Source organism: Cnephaeus nilssonii (genome assembly GCF_951640355.1).
Source record: "Cnephaeus nilssonii genome assembly, chromosome: 17".
NCBI classification, from domain to species: Eukaryota; Metazoa; Chordata; class Mammalia; order Chiroptera; family Vespertilionidae; genus Cnephaeus; species Cnephaeus nilssonii.
In genome coordinates, this window is record NC_137088.1 from 37,745,826 (window position 1) to 37,764,387 (window position 18,562).

Sequence of the window (18,562 nt, forward strand, 5' to 3'; positions counted from 1 at the left end):
AGTGATGAGTGATGGAGCTGAGTGGAGCTTAATGTGTCCAAGTCAACACTTTCAACCTTTAAGCTATACCAGTGGTCGGCAAACTCATTAGTCAACAGAGCCAAATATCAACAGTATAACAATTGAAATTTCTTTTGAGAGCCAGATTTTTTAAACTTAAACTATAGAGGTAGGTACATTGTTATTAACTTAATTAGGGTACTCCTAAGCTGGCCTTTGCTAAAAACTCAAGGGGCCAAAGAGCCGCATGTGGCTCACGAGCCGCAGTTTGCCGACCACTGAGCTATACTATCTTTCCAAAGGATATTGACATTTTGTAGTTTCATAGCTGAGTCACTAGAAAATGGAAAAGTGTGGTGTATCCAAGGAACACAACATGAGTAGGTTTATCAGACTAATGAGATATTTGATGGTTCAAACTAGTGTTGCATGAAAGTTTGAGATTTTGGTTGCATTGCTTTCAGCTAAGCATTATTTAACTTTGCATTCTGAGAGAGGAGGCCACTCCTTCACTAATCATGTTCTCTTTTATTGGGAATCATCCTGACACCAACAAGCTGTAGCCCAGAATTCTTGAGCCCAAGTCCATTTTTAACAATGATGACCTCTTAAAGTCATTATTGGTAAGAAAACACTTAGCAAACAAACCCCATCACTTGATAATAAATGTTAAAGCTGGAAAAATGTAAGTGCTCCTCTAGTCCAGTCCCCTCATTATGTGGAGAAGGAAGCTGGGTTCCAGAGAGGTAAACTGACTAGGTCAAGGTCCACAGCTAGTTAGTGGCACTACCAGGATCAGAATCCAGGACTCTTGATTTCAGCTGAGTGTACAATAGTGTAAATAAGCTTATGCTATAATGTAGCTTTATTTATTTGTTTTTTGGATTTTTTCTTTAGAGGATCGGAGAGAGAAACATTGATTTGTTGTTCTATTTATTTATGCATTCATTGGTTGCTTCTTGTATGTGCCCTGACTTGGAATTGAACCTGCAACCTTGGGATGATGCTCTAACTGACTGAGGTACCTGGCCAGGGCTCCATATGTAGCTTTAGAGGCAGAATCAGGAAAAGCCTCCATAGCTTTTCTTTTCAACAAAATGTAGCAGTTCTATAAGTATCTATGTTATCCTTCTAGGCATATTTTGTTAAAAATTAATATGTTAATTATATTTACCAGGGCAACCACTAAGAAATTTAAAATAGAATAAAAGAAATGCAGTGGGATTAAAGTGGTACACTAGAAAATATTTAACACCAAAGAAGGCAGAGAATAGAGGAACCAAAAAATTGACATAAGCACTATAGAAAACAAATAGCAAATGACATTCATAAATCCTGCTTTGTCAGTAAATACACTAAGCATAAACGGATTAAACGCTCTATTAAAAGGCAGAGATTCGCCCTAGCCGGTTTGGCTCAGTGGATAGAGCGTCAGCCTGCAGACTCAAGGGTCCCAGGTTCAATTCCGGTCAAGGGCATGTACCTTGGTTGCGGGCACATCCCCAGTAGGGGGTGTGCAGGAGGCAGCTGATCGATGTTTCTCTCTCATGGATATTTCTAACTCTCTATTCCTCTCTTTCCCTCTGTAAAAATTCAGTAAAGTATATTTTTAAAAAAGGCAGAGATTGGCAGAGTGGATTTTTTTAAGAAAAAACATGATTCAACTATATGCTTTCTACATGAGATGCACTTTAGATTCAAAGATAAATAAATTGAAAGTAAAAGGATAGAAAAAGATATGCCATGCAACAATAACCGAAAGAAAGCTGCCATGGCTATATTAATAATTGACAAAATAGACCTTAAGACAAAAATGTAACTAAAGACAAAGAGATATTTTATAATGACAAAATGATCAATCCATCAGGAAGACAAAGTAATTATAAGCATACATAAACCTCAGTATATACCAAAAAGCAAAAAAAAAAAAAAGATGAAAAAAACAAATCCCAAGAAACCCTTACAAGTTCGATGAGAAAAACTATGGAAAGGAAAACCACCCAGGAGCAGCAAGGAGCAAAAGCCCATCAAAAAAAAGTATTGTTGACGGGCCTGGCCTCCCTGTTTGTGGGTGTAGAGCCAGGCAAGCTAAACGCAGAGTGGGCCTGTGGACTTGCCTCCAGACAATGATCTTATTCATCAGAGGCCTGGCCTATAATGGAAAGAAGGATGATTCCTTGAGACAAAAGAACCTGGGAAGCTTCCTGCCTCTGCAAGTCTCAGGCATGTATACAGGCTCCAGTCTGTCTGTTCATGTTCCCTTTAAAGTGTTGTGCCAAGAACTGGATGCAGTAAAGGTTACAGTGCAGAACTCATCCAGAGTCATCACTCTGATTGTTTTGTCTTGCTTATTTGACTTCACAGAATCTTAAGTTTAATCTGTTCGCTTATTGACCACCCTTCACTGTCCATTCCTTTTGAACCTAGTGTCCCTCTACTGCCATTAATGGCTTCCTGTCCTGAATCTGGGAAATCATCTCTGGACACACTTATTATCCTTCCTACTTTTCCTCTTCTAAGATTCAGCTCATGCCTCTTGTCTATGAAGAACTTTTTGGATACCAGTTCTGTCATAGCACATATTGAGTCGCCCTTCTATTTAAGTAGAAAGAAACCAAAGAGTTTTCTGTCATCTGGTGACAAAACCAGAGACCCATCCTTCTTAATAGACCTTTATCCAGAGACAGAAATTGGTTTATCCCTAGGAAGTTGGCATGTTGGCCGATATGTTTTTCTTTCCTTTGTTCCATTATCTCCTAGGAAGTAAATACTAATAAAATCAGCAAGAATTACTTCTGCGTATTAGAGAAGATAAATATAATTTAATTAATATCTCTCAAATTCCTAATATGTGCTACATTGTTATAAACTAGTATAACAATGGTACTTATTATATTAGGTACTTTCATTTTCATTTTATTATTTAATCCCTCTGATTGCACGGAAGAGAAGAAACTTTACTCACTGTGTTTTGTGAGCAATCTGAGCCCAGAAGGTTGGTGAATTGTCTTGAATCTCCTAAGCCTAAGTCTAGTGCTTCTCCCACTGGTCTACAGCTGTGAGCTGGCACTACATGGTAATTCTCTGGACTGAGTTCTTCATCAGTCTACACCCTGTCATAAGGAGTCTGGTTCCTTTATTTTGTTGTTTGCTGGCAGCTTTTAGGTCTTAGCCCTTCCTCTTCCTCTTCTGTCCCACATCTGGACAAGCTGATAGGAAACCCTGGGTGCTCCCTCCTTTGGTCCTGGCAAACCATGCAAGTCCCTATCTGTGTATGGGAACCCACTCTTAACCCACCCAAGGCAGTTTCCATTTTCACACCAACTGGGGAAGCCTGCCCTGCTCTCCCCAGAAAAGCCTCTTTATGTGAGTAATAAACCTTTCCATACTATGGTTCTAGTACCAGTTCTGATTGGGGAGGAGGGGGGAGAGGTGGTGTTTTCCCAAACCAAAAAGCAATTCTAGAATGCCAGCTGGGTGTCCTATAATTCAACTCAATTTTTTAAAATACGTTTTTATTGATTTTTAGAGAGAGAGGAAGGGAGAGGGATAGAGAGATAGAAACATCAATGAGAGAGAAATATCATCGACCTAGGAGTGGCATTCATTACAGGCTTGTATAGCAAGTGTAAGTTCAGCCTGTAAGAAACTGCCTAATTGTGTTTCACCAGCCATGTATGCGAGTTCTAGTTGCTTCATATCCTGGCCGGTACTTGGTTATTGTTTTACTTTTTATTTTATTAAGCCATTCTAGTAGATATACAGTATTATTTTATTGTCATTTTAATTTGCATTTCCTTCCTTTCATGAATGCCAAATCATGGAGGCTGGTATTTTATCCTTGGGTTTTTGATGAAATGCCTCCTCGAATCTTTTGCCTTTTTTGTGGGTTCTCTTCCGTCTTCCTGCCCTGCTCCCCACCTTTCTCCTGAGCACCTGGAGGAAGCGCCTGGAAGAGAGCCTGCAAGTGTCTGTCGACCCCCTGTGGCAGGGCCCCCTAGCCCATATCTCAGAATCATTCAAATGAACTAACAAGAAAATAGTGACAGACTCCTAGACAGAGAGCAGGCTGACAGCTCTCAGGGGAGAGGGGTGGGGTGGAGGGATTGAGAAAAACTCATGGACAGGGACAACAGTGTGGTGATTGCCTGCCGGGTAGGGGGCAGGAATGGAGGGCAGTGGAGGAGGGGATAAATGGTGATGGACGGATGGAGACTTGACTGGGTGGTAAACACACAATACAGCGTCAGATGATGTGTTGTACAACTGTGCACCTGAAACCTGTATATTTTTGTTAACCAGTGTCACCCAGATAAATTCAATAAAAAGGAAAATATGTCAGCTGACAGCCACCTTTTTCTCAGTGCTCTGCCATCAGTGAGCGAATTCACGTGGCCCATCTCTTTGGAGGGGCTTATCTTTCTTTGGAAATTTGTTTTCTTGCCTAACAGTCTCAGCTGTCTGATAGGATCAAGAAAAGTTATGATTATTTTGGACTATCTGGCTTTGTTTGTTATTAGGATGGGGCAGTTTGTGTGTGTGTGTGTGTGTGTGTGTGTGTGTGTGTGTGTGTGTGTGTGTGTATCTTTCTAACATATTAAGTAGAAGCTTAAACTGTTAGATTTTGATTCAGAAGAAAGGGGTTCCGTTCCTGGCTCTGTCACTTATGTTTGTGATCTTTGGTAATCACTGTTTTCTCAGTTGTAAAGTGGGAATAATAACATTTATAATTATAGTATAATTTATTATAATAATTATTTTAACAGACTCGTCAGTGGAGTAGAGGGCTGTTTGGGGGTTTAAATGAAAAGATGTCTATGAAAGCACTTGTAAACTAGAAACTGCTATAAATAATAACGGTCATTATTTTCTAAGATGCCAATTCCATTTTACTGTTTTCAGAAACGATCTTCAAGACGCAGAAACAAGTCCAACACAGAATCGTCGGACAAGACCAGAAAGCGCAGAGATGGAGCCGAGAAATAAGCGGAATAGGAACTAGCGTGGCTTTGGTGACTTTCCCAGGGTAGTGATCCGAATATGGTACTTTCTGTTGCCATATAGATTTCATATTCATAATGCCCACATAAGGGTGTAAATTCTAAATATTTTTAACCAACTTTTCATTCTTTTCTGTCTTTTTCAGCCAAGGGGGGGGGGGTGTTTACAAAACATCCTCCCTTGGTCAGTTACCTTTTGCTGGGATATATTTCTCTCAAATACTGACTTCACATGTTCACCAGTTTTGCATAGAACACAGGCTTTTTTTGCAAAGGTTTTTTTTGTTTGGCTTTGTCTCTGAATTTCAGAATGCCCTTAACCCATTCTCCTTCTCTTCCATGGAGAAGCCCACTTCAGAAAGGATTCTTCAACCTTTTACTACAGGAGCAGTCGAGGAGTTAAGGCCTCTATTTCTAGAAAGGCAGGATGTCATAACTCACATCCTTGGTGTCAGCATCCTTGGTGTGCGTGTGTGTGTGTGTGTGTGTGTGTGTGTACACACGTGTGCGTGTTAGTCTGAATGCCATCATGCCCGTTACAGCAGTTAGTGATGTTTGTTGCCTGAGTTTATGGTAGTCAGTTGTTAGACCCATGTCTTACATGTTATTCAGATGTTGGTCACAAACAATAAATTAAAAACATTGGGCACAGTCTTCAGAAATGGCAATGACAAATGGTTATTGTTAGTCTTTCTTTTCACTTGGGTAAATGGAATTTTTAACACTTTGAATCCTAGCCATTAAAAAGAATGCTGCAATAAATGGATTTTGTAAATGACTAGACTCTACATCAATTTAAAATCATGTGCTTGAAACAGTATCTTGAGTATAAGCTACAAATCATCGAAGGGGTTGGTCAGAAATGATCTCTGTGTGAAATGTGCACCAGGCCCCTGTCGCTTCCAGAGTCCCTCATGCCTCCCTGGCGTCTCAGTCAGTCTTCACCCTCCGCCACCGCCCAGCCCAGATACATCAGCTCTCCAGTGACAAGCTAGCGAATGTGGCAGTGTTGACAACAAAAGTATGAATGTTCCAGGATGTTTGTGACTTCCGCTTTCCAGACAGTGTCTCCATGGACTTTGGCATTTTGGTATGCTCTCGGGTTTCAGGGTAATGTGTGGAGTCTCATTATAACTTAGAGTTAAGCGTTTTAACACTTAAATGACCATTTGTTTTCTTTATGAGTTCCCTGAGCTTCAAGTGATTGCATAATAATTTGTCATAATATTTAATCTAAAATGGGGGTGGGGAATGTCCGACCCTGCCAAGGCATTAGGGGTGAGTAAATTAAATGTTTGCCCAAATAATAGGCTAATTTTTAAGTTGATAACTGTATATGGCCCGAGAATGATGTTATAAATATCCAAATGGCCCTTGGCAGAAACAAAGTTCCCCACCCCTGACCTAAAATCACGAGTGTGCACTAGGGAAACTAAAGGCGGCAGCACCCACTGAATGCGTCGAAGGATCCGAGGGGCAGTGTGTGAGCAATGTCAGACAGCGCGGGGCTTAACATTGATGTGATATTTACGTCTGAGTTGCCAGAAATTATGCTAAAAGGAAAAGTGTTTGTATCATTAAAAAGTACACAGTCTGCTATAAATTAAACTGGAAATAATTACTACACTGTTTGCAGAAAAGTGAGTTTGCAAGGAAGCAGTGAGAGCCAAGACACGGAGGCAGGCAAGTGAATTCACTCGGGTAATATTTATCTACGCAGTGAGGTAGCAGTGAGCACTGGCAGTCAGAGGTGACAGCGGCCTCTGAAACTCTTCTCAGTGGGGAAGGGAGGACGAATTTGCTCCCCAGGGGACATTGGGCAATGTGTAGAGATATTTGGCTGTCACATCTGGGTTTGGGGAATTGCCACTAGTATCCTGGGTAGAGGCCAGGAATGCTTCTAAATATCCTAAAACACACAGGCCAACCCCCATGGAGTGTTTGCTGGGCTGCCCTAACCAAGTGCCACAGGCCGTGTGGCTGAAACAAGAGAATCTTTTTCCCCTCACAGTTCTGGAGGGTAGCAATCTAAGACCAGGTTGTCATTAGGGTTGGTTTCTTCTGGGAGCTCTCCCCTTGGCTCTCACTGGGTCCTCACATGATCTTTCTTTTTTGTTCTCACATCTGTGTCCTAATCTCCTCCTCTAAGGATACCAGTCATACTGGACCAGGGCCCATTTGTATAAGCTTGTTTTTATCCCAATTACCACTTTAAAGACCCTATCTCCACATACATTCACATCTGAGGGACTGGGGGTTAGGACTTCAATATATGAGTGGCATTGGGGGCAGGGACCCACAACTTAGCCCACAATAAAGAATTATCCAGTTCATAAAAACGTGGTGCATAAATACAATGGAAAATTACTCCTCCATAAAAAAGAATGAAATCTTAGCCATTTGCGATAATATGGATGGACCTAGAAGCTTTTATGCTAAATGAAATAAGTCAGAGAAAGACAAATGCCATGTGATTCTACTTATATGTAGAGTCTAAATGACTAAATAAAAGAACAAACAAAACAGATGCAATGGACAAACTAATGGTTGCCAGAGGAGAGGGGATAGAGGGACCCAGGTGAAAAAGGTGAAGGGATGAAGTACAAGTTGGTAGTTACAAAATAGTTATGGGGATGTAAAGTACACCATAGGGAATATAGTCAATAATATTGTACTAACTGTATGGTGCCAGGTGGGTACTTGAATTATCGAGGGGATCATTTTGTAAATTATTTAATTGTCTAATCAGTATGCTGTATATCTGAAACTAATATAAAATAATATTGACTATCAACTGTAATAAAAAATGTTAAAAAAAAAGAAAAAGAATTATCTGGTTCAAAATGTCTGGTGCTGAGATTGAGAAACCTCCCAATGTCAAGAACCTCGCAAGTCTGCTTGAAAAATAAAGGTTAAAGGGCATTTACTGAGCTCTGGTTGTTAACACTTAGCATACATTTAACATTTACACATTGAAAGGAAGGTATTTTTATATTTATTTGAGAATAAGGAATTTAAAGTAAGTGTTAAATCCAGGATTAAAACTGATAAGCTTCTGATTTCACCTTTTAGTGAAAATACGATCCTAATCACTAGTTTGTTTTTTACTTTTACCTCCTCACTCCCCTTTAGGGTATAACAGCTACTGTGGGTGTGTCACCTCACAACAGTGATACTTATGGTTTGAAGGCACAGGTAAGCTGCTGTATGTAATTTAGAAAGGACAGGTCTAGATGGTTCTGAGTGTCAGCCCATCCTTTCATCCTCCAACCCCTTCTCTTCTTTATACCCCTCATTGAGAATCACTGGTCAAGTTGAAAAAGTAATTCACACACATAGGGCAATGTGGGTTATATAGGGAGGCTGGTATGGATTTAAAAACTGACTTGTATGGTAAAGATTCATGTCAACAGGGGTAAACAAATAGTGAGTAGAGGACTTTTTTCCTTGTGGCCCTTGGCCCTGTAGAATGAAGAGAAAGCAGCTGTCTAGCCCATTCCACTGATAGAGTGACTGTGGATGAAAAGGAAATTGCACTCTGAGTTTTCTTAGAGCCAGGGAAAAGGCAGAAACAGTAGATTACAAAATCCTTAGCACTGATAAAAATAACAATTGTTTAAATGAGGCACATTTTTTCCTATTATATGTTTTTGTTATAAAAGTAATCTATATATATATATATATAAAAGCCTAAGCGACCAAACAACCAGTCGCTATGATGCGTAGTGACCACCAGGGGGCAGACACAATGCAGGAGCTGCCCCCTGGTGGTCAGTGCGCTCCCACAGCGGGAGCGCTGCTCAGCTGACCAGTGGGCGCCAGATGCAGGGCTCATGGCTGGCCACTGCAGCCTGGAGACCGTAGCAGAGCGGCAGAGAGCCTACCGAGCGGTGGCGGCAGGTGCAACGGGGTCGGGATTAGCACAAAGTCTCCTGCCATTGCAGGAGTGGCAGGCGGCGTTGGACTGCTGGTTTCTGCCAGATCCCTGCAGGCTACGCTGAGGGACCCCACTGGTGTACGAATCCGTGCACTGGTCCTCTAGTATATATAAACGCCTAAGCAATCACTTGACCGGTCTCTATGACATGCACTGACCACCAGGGGGCAGATTCTCAACACAGGAGCTGCCCCCTGGTGGTCAGTGCGCTCCCACAGCGGGAACACCGCTCAGCTGACTGATGGGTGCCAGCTATGGCGACACAAGCCTCTCCCCACTACTGAGCAGTGGTGGCGGCAGGCAGGGTCAGGATGAGCGGGACCAGCGAGGCACTAGCCCGGGCTTGGGCTCCTTCCCAGCCGCCTGCCTCTTCATGCACTATTACATCCCTTGGGGGATATCGCATGGCCTGGCCTGTGGTAATTGGGCCAAAACTGGCAGTGCGACATCCCCCAAGGGGTCCTGGATTGCGAGAGGGTGCAGGCCAAGCTGAGGGATCCCACCGGTGCACGAATCTGTGCACTGGGCCTCTAGTTAATTATGAAATTAGAGGGGGAAATATCACAGCCATTAAATTTATTATCATTTTGATAACCTTTGGTTTTAGTCTTACGGTGTGGAAACAATGAGATTACTTTCCCAGTTTACAATGTCCCTCATAAAAATTTACTTCTCCCTCTTTCTCCTTCCTTTTTATCCCTTTCCCCTTTTTATCCCTTTACCTTACCTTTCCTTTACTCTCTCCCTTCCCTGCTCTCCCATGACTTCCTGTCAAGTAGTGTGCAAAACAAAGATAAGCCTTGCCCTAATGAAACTTGTAGACCAGAAAAGGAGATGGACATTAATCGCATAATTACACAAATTACAGTTGTGGTAAGTGCAATAAAGCAGAGGTATGTGGCCCTATGAAAACATGCAGGAAAGAGATTTCATTTTTGACCTTTCTCTCTAGGGAACTTGGAAATCAATCCAAGGTGGTAAGGTTAATCGCCATATTCCCTCCATATCCTCTGTGGCCCTCATCCTTAAGAACCTGTGCATGTATCCTCTTTTGGTCCAAAAGACAAAACATTAAAATGCTCATGCAAATAGCTGACTATGTGTTCACTAACTTCACAGCTATGTCAGACAATCTGGACCATCCACACTAAATACACACAGTGCCTTCAGCATTTCATCACATAGCACTTTCACAGCATTATCAGTGCCCGTTAATGAGCACCACCAATCCTTCCGGATTCTGTACCATATTAGCACAAAGTCCCCATTCTTGGACATTTAGGTTACTTCCAGTTTTAAATAACAGAATTACATTCTTAGGTTAGATTCACAGAAATTGAATTGTTGGAACATTATCGCAATAAAATATATGGGCAGGTTTTCAAAATAGAGGACACCAGAATATTAAACTAAATGGAAGTTGTTCCTTGGATTTTTAAATAATGGTCATTAAGAAATTTATTGCAACTCTTCAGTGGGAATTTCACAGCAAGTGCAAAAGCTTTCATAATGGCTGTTACTTCTGTTAACTATCAAAGCCGACAGTCTAAATTTGAAGGAAACTGAGAAAGACATTTGTAGTGTTATTAGCAAACGAAGACCAAACGTACTTGGGTGTTTTAATTTTATTGTATTTAGGAGCTCTGAAGGCGATGGATAGCTGGAAACCCTTTCTAGCAGCCATCACCAACTGGTGGTCCGTGGATCTCTGGTAGTCTGTGAGGTCTGAAAGGTTGGCGACTGCCGCTTTATAGAATTTCACCAGATAAGGAAACGGATAAAAATACATATTCCAAGAACACACACTTAGTATGTGTGATTTTTAGAAAATGAAAACTCTAGCTTTATGCAGTTTACAAGAAACGGTCACACAGAAAGTAAAAAGGTAGGAGAAATTTCCAGCAAAGCTAATTAAATGTAGCAATGATTATAACACATTAGCCATGTGCTTTTTTTTTTTTTTCATTTCACATCAGCTAGTGAAAACTTGTTATGAGAATGGGTTTTGTTTGGAGTAGCTTTTAAGAAGGGATACAGTTTGTATTAGCAGGAAGGAGAAGGGAGAATGCCCTCGCTGCCGCCCCTGCATTTCCTAAGGGTACTGTGGGCTCCTCTCTCTGGGTGTGTGGCATGTTGGGGACAACGCCCCTGCCCCGCCTCCACTCATGGTCCTATGAAAGTAATTGCAAATCTTCAGGACACCAGGACGTTAAATTCCTATCGCAGGCAGCCATGGATCAGGCTGGGCAGATGGGCTCCCCGGTGTGGAACGGGCAGGCACCCTTCCCTGCAATCTTGGAGCCAGCACAACTCTTCCGGACGACTGGCCGTGGGAAAGGAGGGGCACGTGTTTCCTTGGCCAGTCTCCGAGAACCCGGCTCTGCTGTGGGTGCAGAAACAGCCGCTGTGCAAGTTCCTTCTCACTGAAGGCTGGTGTGAAGCTGCCATCGCCTCCTCAGGGCTCAGGTGTTGGGTTACTAGTACCTAGACTTATGAGGCTTGCAGGGGAGGGGACGGGAGGGATGGGAAGATTGGAAGGAGGAGGAAACCAACAGGGGCTCATCCTTGGCGTCTATGGAGACTCATACGAGGACCAGGACCAGTCCTTGGGCATCCGAACCCCTGGAGACCACAGTGACTTTGCTTGTTTGTTTTAACAGCTTCATGGAGATAGAATTCACTCGACCTACGATTCACCTATTTTAAACATACTGTTCAATGGCTTTTAGTATTTCAGAGTTGTGTGACCATCATTGCAATTAATTTTAGAACATTTTCATTATCCCTGCACCCTTTATCCTCCCTCCTCAACTCTCTTACCCTTTTCAGCCCTAGGATACAACCAATCTGCTTTTCCTTTCTGTATTTCCTTTTTCTGTGCATTTCATGTCAATAGCACCATGAATGTGTGGCCCTTTGTGACTGCTTTCTTCACTCAGCATCATGTTCTCGGGGCTCATTCATATTGTACATGACACCACTTCCTTTTAGTGCTGAGTAATGTCCCATTATATGGGATAGACCACGTTTTGTTTATCCATTCATCAGCTGATGGATATCTGGGTTATTTCTATTCATTATGACTACTTTGAATAATGTGCCTAAGCACTTGCATACAAGTTTTTGTGTGAACATGTGTTTTTACCCCTCCTGGGTATGTACATAGGAATGGCATTTGGAGATCATATGGTAACTGTGTGTTTAATATTTTGAGGAACTGCCAAACTTTTCCAAAGCGGCTGCACAAGTTTAACTTCCCACTAGCAGTGTATCAGGGTTCCTGTGTCTCCACATCCTTCCCAATGCTTATGATTAATCTGCCCTGTTTATTAGAGCAATGCTAGTGGGTGTGAAGTGGTATCTCATGGTTTTGATTTGCATTTCCCCAACAGCTAATGATATTGAGCATCTTTTTATTTTATTTTATTTTTCTACAAAAAAGTATAAAGGGCTTTTATTATTTGTAACATAGGCACAGTTTTTTGAAGTTAATAAATTATTTAAGGGATTTCACATGTTCTGAGTTCCTCCACTGCCTTAGTTCCTCCTGAGTTTGAGTCTTAATCATCTTATTCCCTTTTTTGCTCAATCCTGATGTCATTTCAGTCAGTCCTATATAATAGGAATAATCATGATCACAAACTGTATGGTAACTGAGGCCAAACTGTATGGCTAGACAAAGGCCATCGAGGCCCCAGACATATATGAGGCTATCATAAAATCTCACTGATTACCAACGGCTATTAACAAAAATCTCATAGAGCTTGTGTTATATTTATAGTGGACAGTGATCTAGGCAATGTAAATTAATGTTAGTTAAGTGTTCCCAGTAGGCTGAATGCTATGCTACCAACATAGCAGGAAAAAAACCTATTGGGGAAATGTTTTGTGGTCATGTCCACAGCAAATGAGAAACTGCATTCTACTGAGCATCTTTTTATGTGTGTATCTGCCATTTCGGTGTCTTCTTTGAAAAAAAAAAAAGATTATTCCATTTCTTCGCCCATTTTTTAATTAGAGTATCTTTTTATTGAATTCAAGATATTTTTTAATTTCCCTTTTGATTTCTAATTTGAGACATGAGTTACATATAGAGGAGTAGTTTAGTTTCAAATAGTTCTGTCCCAGGTTCTAGTAGTTCCCTCACAGGTGCTAATCAGTATTCTGCTGAAGACTCAGGCAGACCTGAGGGCCTCCAGGGTTTGCTCTGTGCAGAAACCTCCCCGTGTCTCTGACTGGTCTCTCTGGACTCCCAGCTCCTTCTGCTCAATTCAGGGAGCTCGTCGTGCTCCACCTGGTGCCCACCCTCGCGGGGACCGACCTGGGAACCAAGGCAGGACGCGGGATCAGTTCCAGGGCTCGCTGTCCTTCGTGGTTTCCATCTCTTGGGGGTCACTGTCCTTCATTGCCTGGTGACCAGTTTCTTAAAAACTGCTGGTTTTAAAACCTTTTTTTTTCCCCCCAGGCATGGGGAGTAAATCTGATCCCTGTTTTGTCTGGAAGTGGAAGTTTCCCATTGCCATGTTATTTAAATTGCAAAATAAAAATAATCTCAAGGTCACCCATAAGGAAATAAATAATGGTACATTCATGTGATGTACTTTAAAGCTATTAAATGTTTTGGAAGAATACTTGTAGACATAACTTGATAATGTAATAAAGAGATTGCAAACCTATAGTAAATTCCAGGGTTTAAAATGTATTATTATGTATTCATGTGTCATGTGTATGCATAAAGAAGTAAAAGAAGCCCTAACTGGTTTGGCTCAGTGGATAGAGCGTCGGCCTGCGGACTGAAGGGTCCCGGGTTCGATTCCGGTCAAGGGCATGTACCTTGGTTGCGGGCACATTCCCAGTGGGGAGTGTGCAGGAGGCAGATGATCAATGATTCTCTCTCATTGATGTTTCTAGCTCTCTGTCCCTCTCCCTTCCTCTCTGTAAAAAAAATCAAGAAAATATATTTTTAAAAAAAGAAGTAAAAGAAAATGCCCCAAAATATTACATCATTTGTGAATTTAGGATGATTTTAATCTTCTTTTCTACATCTTCTAAATTGTCTCTAATGCATTCATTGAAAATCTTATATAGGTGTATATGTATATGTGTATAATATATGTATGTGTGTATACACACAGATATTGTGGGTGGGGTAAGGAAGAAATATGGAAGGTGTGATTATAGGAGACAGCTGGGCTGTAAGCCAGGCTCTGCTACACTTTGCCTATGATTCAGGGAAACTCATTTCCTTCTCTCAGCCTCAGTCTTCTCAGCAAAGGCAAAGTGACCTCAGAGGCCCCTGCTAGGACAGCCGAGGAGCCCATGCCTGCTCTAAGGTGAACAGCGCCTTGCCTGTTCTGCCCTGTTCCTTAGAGCTAAAGTGAGCTCTCCCCGGGTGCTCCGTAACTCCAGATGGGATGGCAGTTCTCTTCTGGTTGGTTTTTCTAGGTCAAGGAGGTCTGGAGCAGTGACTTGTAGGGAATTTATAATTTTGAAGGCTCCTCTCTCGTGGCTGCTTGCTGCCCATCTGAAGTGAGCAGGGTGCAGTGAGCACTGGGTCAGGGAGGGGCCAAGGCGTCATCCACAGTCTGCAGTACTGTGGGTGGGGATCCCCGCCCCCTGCTGCCCCTCGCCAGCTGGTGCATTTCCCTGCTCACTTCCAGGGCTGCTATTCTCAGCTTCCCTGGACACCTCCGTGTTCCTGCCAGATGTGAAAGCACAGCTTGTCCCAGCTTCTGTACCTAAGTATCCACAGTGTTCCTTAGCCCTGAAAAGTGGAGGTGCCAGCAGGAATAGGCAAGGATAGGACAGGCAGTAGGCAGGGGACGTCTCTTCAGGACCCAGGATGGTGAGGGGCCCGAGAACATGACATGAACCAGGGATGTTTAACCTAGAAGAGAATGTTCTTCAGGACATTGGTATCTTTGAATAATAAAAGCTAGCATTTACCGGACACTGTGTGCTGGGCACGGTGCTACATTTTCCTTTAAAAATTCTCACAGGTGCCATTTACAGATGTGGAGACTGAAGCACAGGGAAATAGAAGATCAACATTAATCGACCACAGTGCTAATTCCCACAGGCAAGATCCACCAATGAATGCTACAATGATTGGGTGAAGAGCTAAGGCACAGAGCTGGGAGTGGCAGGGGTTAGATCTGAACCTGGGTTTACCTGACTTCAATTTTTGCAGCCACCACATCTGAGGAATCTGATGTGGGTTTGGCCACAGTTTGTCTTCTTGGGCTGCAGGTCAGCTGCCTGGGTTCCCATTAGTCCTTGTTCTCCCTTAACTTCACGCCCAGCTCTCCTTCCTGACCACCTGCTGGCTGACCTCTCATGCCTCCAGGCCCAGCACCATAAACAAAGAGCACAGCTTTGCATAGTCTTAACCCACTGTCACAGTTATGCAAGGCCCAGTCCTGTTATCAGACTCTGTATTCTTGCCACTTGCTGTAATTCTGCTTTTCCAATGGAACCCTTTTCTAAATCACACATACCTGCCAAATGCTCAAGGTTCTATCCCACCCTCACATTTCACTGGCATTTATCAGTGGTTCACCATTATCCAGAAAATCAAATCCAGATACCCAAGGATGGCTCTCAAAGCACCAAAACCTGTGCTCTTGGCTTCTATCCTAAACTGCTCGCCAGGAAACCTTGGACTGAATCTGGCTTTGCCTCTACTAACTATGAAGTCTTGGGCTAGTTAGCTAGAATTCTTCCACTGAATGTCAGTTTCCACATCTGTAAAATGGGCACTACAAAACTTACTTCCAAAGCTAATATTCTGCCCACACCACCTGCTTGCCGCCTGTGTCCACTCTGATTGGTTGGTGCCCATGCCCTGCAAATTCTTAAATATTTTGAATATCACCCTGTATTAGTTTTCTATTGCTGCATAGCAAATTACTGCACACTTAGAGAGTTACCACCTATTTCCACAGGTCAGAAGTCTGGGCACAGTGTAGCTGGCTTTTCTGCTCAGCCTCTTGCAGGGGTAACATCAAGGTGTCAACTGGGACTCATGCATACGTGTTTATGCCGCTCCACATGAGCATCTGCAAACATTCCTGGAAGAGCTGCTTCAGAAGCAAGGGGAGGTGCTGGGTACCTGCCCAATTATCTGGCTGAACTCTGGTGCAGAGGCTGTGCCCTCCATTCTGCTCCTTCCTCCAGAGGGGCCCAATGGGACAGACCTGCAAATGCAGCTTAGAAATGCTAGCTGAGGTGCCTTCTGGAATTCAGGGCTCCAGCTGTACATATTCCAACAAGGGGAAGCATTGCACCAGGGCAGAGGGAAGAAAAAACAACAGGGCTGGTGTAAGAAATTAGGGCACCTGGACGACCAAGAGGGTTCTCTATGCATAACTTTGCTCATGCACTTTCCCCAAAGCACAGCTGTAGGCTCACCTCAATGAGGCATTCCCCATCACTTTAATTTTTAAAAAATTGATTTTAGAGAGAAACATCGATTTGTTTTTCCACTTATTGATGCATTCATTGATTGATTCTTGTATGTGCCCTGACCAGAGATCAAACCCACAATCTTGGCTCTAACCAACTGAGCTACCTGGCCAGGGCTCCCCATCACTTTAAACGAGAGCAGCTAGCTCCTTCCTTCTTGTTCAGGGGCAGTAGGTTTCAGTAAAAGACAAGGAATGAGGATACCTGGGTCTCACTTTGTCAAGTAACATGCTATGGGAACGTGGGCATGTCAGTGACCTCTCCTGGGAACAACGTTTTCTTACCCTTTCAATGAGACGGTTTCTGTCAGCTTTTCATTTGGAGATGCTTCAGTTCCAATGGCCTTACATTATTTTGGTATTTTGCTCTTGCCCTTCATTGGCCTTGAGCTTAGGGCGGTGTGTGGCCCCCAAGGCTTCTTTCTACATAGGCGAAAACACAGGTGGGACTCATACCATGAACGCTTGCTCTGGGAACACCATGCCTGCACCACGGGTTCCACTAACAAGGCTGTGAGCTTCCTGCCGTTAGGTACTGGAGTGTCTCCCTTTCAGGACCCAGAATTAGCTGAAAAGGACCCAGAAGGGTTCAGGGGTTGGGGGTGACCTCCCCATACAACATCAAGAAAGAAAAGACCAGCTAATCCTTGGCTAGAGTCCCTTTCCACACACTAGGTGCCTCAGGCACCAGTTGCACACCCAGACCAAGTTGCTAAAGTCAGCCAATCAGCAACAGCTTCACTCCAGTGACTAACAGCCAGCCAATCAGCAACAGCTTCACTCCAGTGACTAACAGCCAGCCAATCAGCAACAGCGTCACTCCAGTGACTAATAGCCAGCCAATCAGCAACAGCTTCCAATGCCATGCCCCCTCACGCCAGTGACCACGCTGCTAACCATGAGGGAGCAAAGTGGGCGACGTCCAGGCATAAACTCTTCAACTTCTGAGAGTCCGTGCGCCCCTGAACTCCGCTCCCGGCACCCTTTCCTGCCAGCAGTGGGCGCCGACAGGACGGCTCTCCATCGCTGAGCAAACAGTGCGGCCTCTGGTGTGAGAGACCGAGTGCGGGAGGGTAGAGGGCCCGCCGCAGGAAGAGCCGCCAGCGGGCACATGATGGTACCAGGAGGGCAGGTGCCAGTCTGTCCCCCTCGCTGTTGTGTCTCCCACCCGCATAGTCCGGGCTCGGAGTAGGTGCGCAGTGGGCAGCGCTTGGGTTCTGTAATGTCCACCGGGCCTCTGGCTGGTGCTGGGCCGAGGCAGCCGTCGGGCCCCGGAGCGCAGCGATGTTCGGTAGGAAACAGCCGGCGGAAGAAGCACTTACTCCGGGGACAGCAGCAGGCACCGGGCGTCGGGGAGCTGGGCCGCCTGGCAGGAGGAGGCCCCGGGCGCGCAGGAGTGGTAAGTAGACCCTCTGTTCCTGCCACCTAGAATGTTCCCATCCTTCTTGCCCGTCGCTGCCCCGCACACAGACCTTCCAGGCCTTGTCCTGCCTGCACAGGAGAGGGCTGGGAGAGGGCCCGGAGGACAAGCCAATCACACATGCAGCTGGAAGGGACCGTGGCCGACAGAACCAGCGTCCCCACGATGTTCTGTCTGAAGCACTGGGCTGATGTGGCCGTGTGACATGGGAAAAGACCGTGGGGAACCACGTCACCTTTCCTGGCCTCGTGTTCTCCCCTGTAAAGCAAGGAGACTAAGAAGCCACAGATGCCCACACTCTGTCCCCAGAGGTACTGATTTAATTGGTCTGTGGTTGGGCCTGTGAAATGATACTTTTTGAAAGCTCCCCACATGATTCAGGCGGGGTTGAGAACCACCGAGCTAAGTTGGTATCTGAGAGCACTTCCACCTCAGACATTCTGTGAACCTGGGAATCGCCGCCAGTGCTGTGGGCACAGGACAGAGGTGCAATATGTGCAAAAGCAACTTTGGGGTTAATGTGGTAATGGGAGTCCTGGCTTCCGTTAACTGAGCTCATAGTCCATGCTTGGTTCTTTGATTGCATTCTCTTTTAATTAAATCGCCACATCAACACTAGGAGATCAATGTCATGATTGCCATTTTAGAGACGAGGGAACCTAAGCTCAGGGAGGTGATTTGACCTGCTCCAGGTCATACAGCAAACTGATGAGTGACTGAGCTGGGACTTGAATCCATCTCT

At 44.0% G+C, this 18,562-nt stretch overlaps 1 protein-coding gene across 2 annotated transcripts in view; it reads left to right on the top strand.

The window, feature by feature from the left end:
• Positions 1 to 7,710, top strand: part of RAD18 (RAD18 E3 ubiquitin protein ligase) — an 81,523-nt gene extending 73,813 nt beyond the window's left edge. For both annotated transcript variants that reach the window (XM_079795551.1, XM_079795552.1), the window contains one exon: positions 4,903 to 7,710. In XM_079795551.1, the coding sequence (XP_079651677.1) occupies positions 4,903 to 5,002 (100 nt within the window). In that variant the 3' untranslated portion in view covers positions 5,003 to 7,710. The remainder of the gene's footprint in view (positions 1 to 4,902) is intronic.
• The last annotated feature ends 10,852 nt before the right edge of the window (positions 7,711 to 18,562 follow it).